This window comes from Microcaecilia unicolor, unplaced genomic scaffold (assembly GCF_901765095.1).
Source record: "Microcaecilia unicolor unplaced genomic scaffold, aMicUni1.1, whole genome shotgun sequence".
NCBI lineage: Eukaryota > Metazoa > Chordata > Amphibia > Gymnophiona > Siphonopidae > Microcaecilia > Microcaecilia unicolor.
The window spans coordinates 29,079-40,103 of NW_021963048.1; the positions used below are offsets into that span (position 1 = coordinate 29,079).

An 11,025-nucleotide genomic window follows, 5' to 3' on the forward strand; every position below is an offset into this window, starting at 1 on the left:
ACCTACTCAGGGGCTGCTGAGAATTGTAGTCTTTTCCTTTTCTTCAGTCCCCCAGGGGAAAAGACTCCTTTCTTTCTCTGCCCAGTCTCCCTCGCTCTCGAGCCTCCTCATTCCTCCATGTGCCTTGTAAGGGGGCAGGGAAAAGTTGGACCAAAAGAATATGGGAACAGTGGCTCAAGCAGGTAGGCTACAGAAAGAGAAAGTTTCAGTATCAAGTTCTCAGTACACTGAGGGTTTGCCCCCTAGTGGCCAAGAGACCAGCCTGAGTATTGAAGAGGGGGAGGAACTACCAGTTCCAGGAACCCTCTCTTCCTAGGCAAGTCACACAGGAGCTGGGAGGCGGGAATTGGGAAATGATTTCTGATGAAAGTGATGAGGAACAGGTGGGAGAGCCAGGGGAGGATGGGGACTAGGGATTATGATAAAATGGAGGTAGCTGAGGAGCTGGAGGAGGAAGGTATGGAGATTGCAGCTCTGGCTCAAACTAAGGAGAATGCAGTGAGAGGTTTTCTAGCGGCCACGCTGAGCCAGTTGTGGAAGTCTGGAGAAAGAAGGTTGAGGCAATGGGGAAAAACCCTGTGGGAAAGATGTGCCAGGTAATTTGCTTCAGAGAACAGAAAGGGGTGTTGCAGAGATTAAGCACCGGAGTAGAAGAAATGAAAGAGATTTGTTTGTTTGATGAACTGTGACCATGTGAAGGAATATACTGATGTTGTAAAGGTGTAGAAGCATATTAACTGCTGAGAGCTTGAAAACAGTGTCTGAAAAGTAAAGGCACAGTAAAACTTCCTCCAGCTGTCTGCAGGACTGAGGTGAGAAAGAAGTTCCACTGTGAAGCTGTAAGCAGTACTGCTATGGATTGCTCAAATAAACTTTCATTTATAAGAAGTCTTGCCATTGGTGTGCATTTGTGGATAGAAAGAGCAGCAATACTGGCAGTAAGGACTGAAGCTGAATAAAGAATTAAGTAACCAGAGTGTGGTGGACCTGTCCAGTTGGCAGTGCGTCTGAGGAAACTAAGCAGGGCCACCCTAGGCCAGACCTTGGATGAGGAACCGGCTGACAGCCTTCATTCTCCCTCTCACCCTCATATTCCTCACAATAGCTATAATTCAGGTTCCTCTTTCCCACATGGATCACCATGCACTTTCTTACATTAAATGTCATCTACCATTTAGACGCCCAGTCACATAAGGTCGTCTTCTAATTTTTCACAATCCTCTCGCGATTTAACAACTTTCAATAATTTTGTGTCGTCAGCAAATTTAATTACCTTACTAGTTACTCCAATCTCTAGATCATTTATAAATATGTTAAAAAGCAGCAGTCCCAGCACACCCCCCCGAGGAACTGCACTATCTACCTTTCTCCATTGGAAATACTGACCATATAACCCTATTCTATGTTTTCTATCTTTTAACCAGTTTTTAATCCACAATAGGGCACTACTTCCTATCCCATGACTCTCCAATTTCCTCAGGAGTCTTTCATGAGGTACTTTGTCAAACGCCTTTTGAAAATCCAGATACACACTATCAACCTGCACACCTTTATCCACATGTTTGTTCACCCCTTCAAAGAAATGTAATAGATTGGTGAGGCAAGATTTCCCTTCATTAAATCCATGTTGGCATTATCTCATTAATCCATGCTTTTGAATATGTTCTGTAATTTTGTTCTTTATAATAGTCTGTACCATTTTACCAGTCACCGACGTCAGGCTCACTGGTCTATAATTTCCCAGTTCTCCTCTGGAACCTTTTTAAAATATTGGCATTAGATTGGCCACCCTCCAATCTTCCGGAACCACGCTCGATTTTAAAGCTAAATTACATATTTCTAACAATAATTCTGCAAGTTCATTTTTTCAATTCTGTCAGTACTCTGGGATGAATACCATCTGATCCAGGAGATTTGCTACTCTTCAATTTGTCAAATTGCCCCATTATATCCTCCAGGTTTATAGAGATTTCATTCATTTTCTCAGACTCGTCAGCTTTGAATACCATTTCTGGCACCAGTATCTCTCCCAAATCCGTTCAGTATTCATTTAATCTCTCCTCTATGGCTTTGTCTTCCCTCAGTGCCCCTTTTACCCCTGGGTCATCTAGCGGTCCAATCAATTCTTTTGCTGGGTTCTTGCTTTTAATATACCTAAAAAAAAATTACTATGTGTTTTTGCCTCCAACGCAATCTACATTGCGTTGGAGTCCCTCTTTGCCTTCCTTATCTGTGCTTTGCATTTGACTTGGCATTCCTTATGCTGTTTCTTATTATTTTCAGTCAGTTCCTTCTTCCATTTTCTGAAAGATTTTCTTTTAGCTATTATAGCTTCCTTCACCTCACTTTTTAACCATGCCGGCTGTCGTTTGGTCTTTCTCCCTCCTTTTTTAATACACAAAATATATTTGGCCTGGGCTTCCAGGATGGTATTTTTGAACAGCATTCATGCCTGATGTAAATTTTTGACCCTCACAGCTGTTCCTCTAAGTTTCTTTTTCACCATTCTTCTCATTTTATCATAGTCTTCTTTTTGAAAGTTAAACGCTAACATATTGGATTTCCTGTGTATACCTACTCCAAAGCTAATATCAAATCTGATCATGTTGTGATCACCGTTATCAAGCGGCCCCATCACCATTACTTCCCACACCAGATCATGGGCTCCATTAAGGACTAGGTCTAGAATTTTTCCTTCTCTTCCCTAGCATGCCCTGATGTTACATTTACCTAGTCAATATCGGGGTAATTGAAATAACCCATTATTGAATTTCCTGTGCATACTTACTCCAGAGCTTACATAAAATCTGATCATATTATGATCACCATTATCAAGCGGCCTCAGCACCATTACCTCCTGCACCAGATCATTCTTTCCACTAAGATCTATGTCTAGAATTGTTCCTCCTCTTGTTGGATCCTGAACCAGCTGCTCCATAAAGCAGTCCCTGATTTCATCAAGGAATTTTACCTTTCTAGCATTCCCTGATGTTACATTTACCCATTTAATATTGAGGTAATTGAAATCAACAATTATTATTGTGTTGCCCAGTTTGTTAGCCTCCCTAATTTCCGATAACATTTCTACATCCATCTGTTCATCTTGGCCAGGCGGACTGTAGTACACTCCCATCACTATCCTTTTCCCTTTTACACATGGAATTTCAATCCATAGAGATTCCAAGATGTGTTCAGTTTCCTGCAGAATTTTCAATCTATTTAATTCAAGGCCATCCTTAACATACAATGCTATCCCTCCACCAATTCGATCCACCTTATCATTACGATGTAATTTGTACCCCAGTATGACAGTGTTCCAGGGTAAGGTGGCTCTAGGTAAGCATGGGAATAAGGTTGATATGAATATTGATATTATTATCATCATAATCAGCAGCATAATCATATTCAGCATCATCATAAGCAGTATAATCTGCACCTGATTCTCATAACATGATGTATGTTTTGGTGGCCCTTTAGTAGGTGAAAACATCTCTGCATGAATACAGGAAGTCCCTATAACCAGTCACTCAAAATGGCACAATGATTTACAATTTAGAACCAAGTACTGCTCTGATGAAACCAATACTTCCTTCATCTGTGTACATCCATAATGTGTACAAGCCGGCAATAGAATGTGTGAAAATATTAGCAAGACCAAAAAAAAAATTCTACCAACAGTAAACAACAATGTGGATAGAGCCACCGGTCTGGACTCAGAGTGGAGGAAGAGGAGGGGGGCTGGGCTTTGGGATGGGAGAGGAGCTGGAAAAAATGCTTGCTAGCCTAGGGAGGGGGCTATGTGTGTGTGTGTGTGGGGGGGGTGCCTGCAATAAATGCTGGACTCCCGTCCCTCCACAGCCCGGCCTCCCTTCTATTCCTCTGCTCAAAGTCCAGACCGGTGACGCCCTCAGTTGGTCCATGCTCCCTCTGGCTTCTAGGTGCTAGCAGCTATTCACAGTCCACAGTTTCCTGCCAGCTGGTCAGCTGCCACAAGGGGGACACCACAGCACAGACAGACACCGGCGTCTACCACCACGAGTCTCACGATGAGAGTGAGCATGCCAGCAAGGTGCACAGTCATCCATTTAATTGTAAGAGGGCTGCATCCCGCCTCCTTTATCTTCCTATTGGTCCCAGTCTGAAAAAATAACAAAAAGGACAGAGTCATTTATGTGAGCCAAACATCTACATCACAAAACCCCCATGCATCACACTTATCCCATGCTAACCCCTTGTGAAACTGTTCATCATAGTTGAGTCAAGCCCAACCACCATGAGACTTGTAAGCCTGCAATATGAAATCCGAATAGTTTAATAAATCATGATATAACACAGGTTTTGCCTCCCCCATGGGGGTTTTGTGATACAGATGTTTGGCTCACATAAATGACTCTGTCCTTTATGTCATTTTTTTCAGGCTGGGACCCCCCCCCCCCCTTCAGTCTTGTCTCAGTGTGTGTTTGAGGGGGTCACAGGGGTCTCAGGGATTTTTTCCCATGTTCAGGTTAGGGTAACTGGGTCCAGTTTCAGTTGTTGGGGGTGGGGGTCCCCTTAGAGACATCTCTTCGTAGCATCCAGGTTCCAGAATCAGAATTTGCTTCCAGTTCAATGCAAGGATGTGTGATGTCCCCTCCTAACAGTCTCCATAGATTATTATTATTATTTATTTATTGCATTTGTATCCCACATTATCCCACCACTTTGCAGGCTCAATGTGGCTTACAATTCATCATGGATGCCGGAGATAAAAGAGAATATACAATTGGTTTTACAGAGAGTTTTGGGTTACATGGTGGTGAAATACATGATAGTTTTAAAGCAAAAGACAGTGCAGCGAGGTGCACCTGGCCTTCCACTGTACCAGTTTGGGGGGTTGGGCTCAGACATCAATTGGACGACAGGGGCTCCCTGTTGCGTGCAGAATTTTGTGGGTTTTTGCGATGCTGTGAACAAGGAAGTGTGAGTGCCATCTGAAACTTGAATCATATCCTGAATGGAAAGGAACAAAAACGAAACAGTGAGTTGGAAATAATTTTACATTTGTAGAAACATTTTCCCTAAGAAAATAGAGAGTCCTTTTTAAAAATAATTTTTGGCCATATTCTGCAAAAATCAAAATTTCTTTTCTTAAGAAAGCTACAGACATTCAGTGCTTAGATGTATCAGTCCCTGTTTGCAATGCTTCTTTCATCCATTTCTCTTTAATTAAGGCTATCATGCTTAGAGCGCAAAGGAATATGCTATGCATTGCAAAACACCCATTTCTTGATGCATATTTCAGAAACATATACATAAATTTAAACTGTCATTAAAATGGTGCGGAGTATGCCAGAGCAAATACAATACTATTCTATACTTTGTAATTCTTTCTTCTTTATATTTATGGATATAACAGCTTGCGATTTCATTAAGTTGCACAATCGTAAGGGGCAGATTTGTACGCACAGACATCTCTCAATATTGAATGTGTTCTTTGCATTTAAAGTGCTTCCATTGTGCCACTGTCTTTTCAGATAAAGCTGCTCTCATAATCATAATATTGATTATATGGTGACATTTTCTGTTCTTATTCTTGTGTTCATTCACCCATCTAGACTCACAGGTTTTGGAAGGCTGTATAATGATAAGCTTGTTGATTCTCTATTGCTTGCTGATTAATGCTGCAGCCATGCTGCATGACCATAAGCAAGTCATTTCTTTTCCTTCTGAATAATATGGGTTCCAATCTGGAGTACTTCTTTTCAATCATACAGTTGATTTTTTTTTGTTGCATCGCACTCATAACCAACTATAAAGTTCTTTCAATCAAAATGTATTACATGAGGTCAACATTCAGCAGGGCACTCACTGCATAAATTAAAGCTGCTGATATAGTAACATAGTAACATAGTAAATGACGGCAGATAAAGACCTGTATGGTCCATCCAGTCTGCCCAACAAGAGAAACTCATTTTACATGGTATGTGATACTTTATACTCAAGTTTGATTAGTCCTTGCCTTTCTCAAGGCACAGACCGTAGAAGTCTGCCCAGTACTGTTCTTGTACTAAGTTCTGAAGCTAACATCGAAGCCCCTTAAAATTTACACTCCAGCCCATCCCTATCTATTCAGTCACCGTAGAAGTCTGCTCAGCTCCCATTTTGTTTCCAATTACCAGCGTCACCACCCAATCTCTGCTAAGATTCCACGGAACTATTCCTTCTAAACAGGATTCCTTTGTGTTTATCCCACGCATGTTTGAATTCCATTACCATTTTCATCTCCACCACCTCCGGTGGGAGGGCATTCCACATATCCACCACCCTCTCCGTGAAAAAATACTTCCTGACATTAGTCCTCAGTCTGCCCCCCTTCAACCTCAATTCATGTCCTCTAGTTCTAACGCCTTCCAGTCTCCAGAAAAGGTTCGTTTGCGGATTAATACCTTTCAAATAATTGAACGTCTGAATCTTATCACCCGTGTTTCTCCTTTCCTCCAAGGTATTGTTCAGGTCAGCAAGTCTCTCCTCGTACAGTTTGCAACGCAAATCCCATACCATTTTCGTCGCTTTTCTTTGCACCGCTTCCAGTCTTTTTACATCTTTAGCAAGATACGGACTCCAAAACTGAACACAATACTCCAAGTGTAGGAGTGGCCTAGTGGTTAGGGTGTTGGACTTTGGTCCTGAGGAACTGGGTTCGATTCCCACTGCAGGCACAGGCAGCTCCTTGTGACTCTGGGCAAGTCACTTAACCCTCCATTGCCCCATGTAAGCCGTATTGAGCCTGCCATGAGTGGGAAAGCACGGGGTACAAATGTAACAACAAAAAAAGTGGGGCCTCACCAACGACTTCCAGGTGGTTGCAATCTACACAGACAGTGTGCTGCTGCGGCGGCTAAGAAAACAAATAGAGTGTTAGGTATTATTAGGAAAGTAATGGAAAACAAAAATGAAGATGTTATAATGCCTTTGTATCGCTCCATGGTGTGACCGCACCTCAAATATTATGTTCAATTCTGGTCACTGCATCTCAAAAAAGATATAGTGGAACGACAAAAATGATAAAGGGGATGGGACAACTCCCTATGAGGAAAGGCTAAAGCGGCTAGGGCTTTTCAGCTTGGAGAAAAGACGGCTGAGAGGAGATATGATAGAGGTCTATAAAATAATGAGTGGAGTGGAACGGGTAGATGTGAATCATACTTAGTAACATAGTAAATGACGGCAGATAAAGACCTTATGGTCCATCCAGTCTGCCCAACAAGATAAACTCATTTTACATGGTATGTGATACTTTATACCCGAGTTTGATTTGTTCTTGCCATTCTCAGGGCACAGACCTTAGAACTCAGCCCAGCACTGTTCAGAACTTTTAGTACAAGAACTCTGCCCAGCACTGTTCTTGTACTAAAAGTTCTGAAAGTTCTGAAATCCCAATTAGTAGCAACATTCCATGCAGAACCCCAAAGAGTAACATAGAGGGGCATAATCCAACGGCGCCGGCAAAATGGATCGCCGGAGATCTATTTTGGTGGCGACGCAACAGCTGGCCATAACCATATTATCAAAAAAGATGGCCTCTTTCTAAAAATACTAGGACTAGGGGGCATGCAATGAAGCTACAAAGTAGTAAATTTAAAACAAATCGGAGAAACCTTTTCTTCACTCAATGTGTAATTAAACTCTGGAATTCGTTGCCAAAGAATGGGATAAAGGCGGTTAGCTTAGCAGGGTTTTAAAAAGTTTGGACAGTTTCCTAAAGGAAAAGTCCATAGACCATTATTAAAATGGACTGGGGGGTAATCCAATAACAATACAACTTACAATGTCAGTGTGTCTCCCTGATGTACAGGCAGATTGATCTCTTTATATTAATCCGGTCCATTTACACTTTTTACAGTCAGATAAAACAGAGGAACTGAAGAAGAAACTTGCCTTTTATAGCATGTTTGGACTCCCACTGCTTTCCCGTGACCTGCGAATGTTCTGGGAAATTCGTGAGGGGAATGAGACCAGCATCCGGCTGGAGAGTTCCTGGAGGGACATTGTCAAGGGACATGAGGTAAGGAACTTTGGTACATTCACAGATGGGTACATATGCTGATGTAGGTGTTGCCCCACCATACCCACCCCCCCCCCATCCCTTCCCACTATAGTCCCACCCTAATCCTCCCCAAACAGTTGAGTTACCTACTGCCTATGGCTTCTTGCCACTCAGATTTTCAAACAGAAACCACAATGGTAATTTCTTTATGAAAATTAGCCAGAAGTAGCTGAACCTTTTAAAAACAGAATTTTGAAAACTGCCTCTGTTAAACATATACACACATACGTGCACACAGACACATGCACGCTCACACACTTGCATGCATACATACATACGTGCACACGCATACTGATTTTTTCATTCTGCTGAACTTGTGCTGGAAAGTTCTGTCCTAGTTTGTGTAACCTGATTTCTTCCCACTTCTTCTCCCTGCAGAGTATAAGCAGGAAGAACTCTCATCAGCAGGAGGCGATATGGGAACTGCTGTGTACAGAGCTGTCATACATGAAAAAACTCCGGATAATCACGGATGTGAGTGTGATTTACTGCTGTCTATTGCTTTCCTGAGACCCTCACAGCTCATGATGTCACTTTTTTGCCTAAAATTCAGTCACCTGCAGAATGTTGTGCTCTGTATAATGTTTCAAACATTTTTTTTATTACTCCAGCTCTTCATCTGCGGACTCTTAAACCTGCACAGTTCGGGCTTTCTGAATGAGGTATGTGTCTCGTCCAGCACTGCCAAGGTGGGCTGAGAAGTTTCTTATACACCATCAAATTATACATTAGAGATGGCAATAGCCCAGCCTAGTATTTTGGGTAGGTCCAAAGTTAACAAGGATGGGCCCTTCCAGTTCCATCCCCCCCCCCCCCCACACACACACAATAGATATATAAAATAAGGGTTATTTTTAACCTTCTCCTCAGCTCCCTCCCCATCCCCATTTTCAATATCTCTTCGTCTCTTCCAGATCCACTGCCCACAGATCGGCAACTGCCCATCTCTGAATCTCCTTCCTGGTATACTGCAGAGGCGGCTGCAGTGATTCATTTTCAGTGCCTACACCAGCCTGGCAGGCTTCCCTTTGCCACATCCTGCCCTTGCTGACATCACTTCCTGTTTCCTTACTGGCAGAACGCAGCAGAGGGAAGTCTGCTGGATCGGCACAGGAAGCCAAAATGAATTAGTGCGGCTGCCTCTAAGGTAGTTCAGAGACAGGGGCAGATACCAGGCTACTGGCAGAGGAAAGGGAGAGAGGGGAGTGTGGTGCCACTGCTGGGACTGTGCCACAACTGAGAGAGGGTTGAGAGAATTTGGTCTCAAATTCTGTCTGGAATTGGTTATTTTTATAAGGGTACAATCTAAGGTGAAACTAAACTGATTAGGAAAAAAATCTAAGTGAAATAAATGAGTATCTGCTTCTCCAAACCCCACCATGTGGTTGCCATGGAGGTCTAGAGGATATGAGAAAGGAAATCTCTTTAAAATAAAATATGTTATGCTGCTGAATATACATATAAGTTCCACTGCTGAAAATTCACAACTTTAGATGTATTTCATACACATTTAAAGTTCTACTTTCTGTTTAACCGCCACAACTTGAACATGTGTTCAGTGACTGTCGCTGATCGTATTAGATTTTTCTCCACCCTCACCAAAGCCACATCCCTTTTTGCACACACAAGTCATAGATTAAGGTCAGTTGCACGCATAACTTAATTTAATAATGAGCTGCAGATCGGTGTTAACGAGCAACAGGCTTTGAGTCTAATTGGCAGAATGAGCAGTTATGTAGCTATGTGCCTTTACTCTGTATTCTGTAAATTATGCATTAACATTCCAGAGTGTGACACTTCAAAGTGGTGTGGACCTGGGGGGCGGCAGGTCAGGCAGTTAGGCACATGGGTTATTTCTATGCTTAATTGTCTACAGTAAAGCATGAGAATTTACACCAGCCTTTGAGTTACGTTTCTTAATCTTTTTGTTTAAATTAGTGTTAATGTATAATTCTCTGGGCTATTCCCAGTTCTCCTTCACTTTGTAATCCACATCGAGCTGTCCAGGTTTCACAGAATAGAAGCACTTATGTCGTGTCATAAATGCTGTACCTACAATTACACAAGTAAACCTGGGCTTATGCTAGTGCCCTGATGGCGAACCTATGACACGCGTGTCAGTACTGACACGCGTAGCCATTTTCGGTGAGACGCGGCCGCATGTGGCTGCATACAGAGAAGCAGCGGCGTTCCTTGCTGACACCCGGGGCGGATCGCCGATGCACCCCCCCCAGGTGCAGCGCGACCTCCCCCCCCCCCCCCCCCCCCCCGGTGCATGTTTACCCGTCGGGGGGGTGCCATGTGCGCTCCTATTGGCTCCCTCCGAGTCCTCCGCTTGTTCCCTCCCTGCTGCTCCCTCTGCCCCGGCTCCTGCATGGCCATTAGGGGATCTTTGACCTCACTTCTGGCTGGCGGAGCAGAGAGCTTTGGAATGCCGTGGGGGACGCATCTCTGGGGGCCCTGTGATCGCCATTACCAGCAACCACATAACCACAGCAACCATCATCCAATGTACTGTTCTGGGGTGTTGTGGATTTCTAATTGACCATCATTACTGAGATAGGTGAGGGGGAGGCTGGGAGAGGCGAGGGCATGTGCTATGGGTGCCGTTTCCCGCCATTAGAAATAGCGGCAGCCATCTTAATTTACATAAGGTGGTCAGTTAGGCTAGTTAACCCCTAATTGCCTGCAGGGCTAACAGGCTATCTATAATTCTATCTTCTGTCACTGCCCCCCTGATGGAGAACCCAAAAAATAAAAAACCAAGATTAAGTAAAGGAAGTGGTAGTAGCAGTAGCCGACCCTTTCAAGAGACATGGACCGAGATGTATGGCATTATAGAAAAAAATGGCAGATCATTTTGCGTTCTATGTACTGAAACGGTAGTAAGCAGAATGTGGAATATAAATAGACATTTTGAAACTAATCATTCCCAGCTC

General features: G+C 43.2%; 1 protein-coding gene across 1 annotated transcript; it reads left to right on the plus strand.

Moving 5' to 3' along the window:
* The first annotated feature begins 402 nt into the window (after positions 1–402).
* Positions 403–8,784, plus strand: LOC115458838 (pleckstrin homology domain-containing family G member 5-like). The gene is made up of 4 exons (XM_030188664.1): positions 403–498; positions 7,883–8,044; positions 8,465–8,560; positions 8,698–8,784. Exons 1-4 carry the CDS (start codon positions 403–405, stop codon positions 8,782–8,784), a joined length of 441 nt encoding a protein of 146 aa, XP_030044524.1.
* The last annotated feature ends 2,241 nt before the right edge of the window (positions 8,785–11,025 follow it).

Excerpts from the sequence above, each read along its gene's own strand:
- LOC115458838 (XM_030188664.1), top strand. The coding sequence starts at position 403 with ATGGGGACTAGGGATTATGATAAAATGGAGGTAGCTGAGGAGCTGGAG. Across the intron at positions 499-7,882 it reads CTCAAACTAAGGAGAATGCA|TCAGATAAAACAGAGGAACT; the intron begins GTGAGAGGTTTT and ends CACTTTTTACAG. Across the intron at positions 8,045-8,464 it reads ACATTGTCAAGGGACATGAG|AGTATAAGCAGGAAGAACTC; the intron begins GTAAGGAACTTT and ends TTCTCCCTGCAG.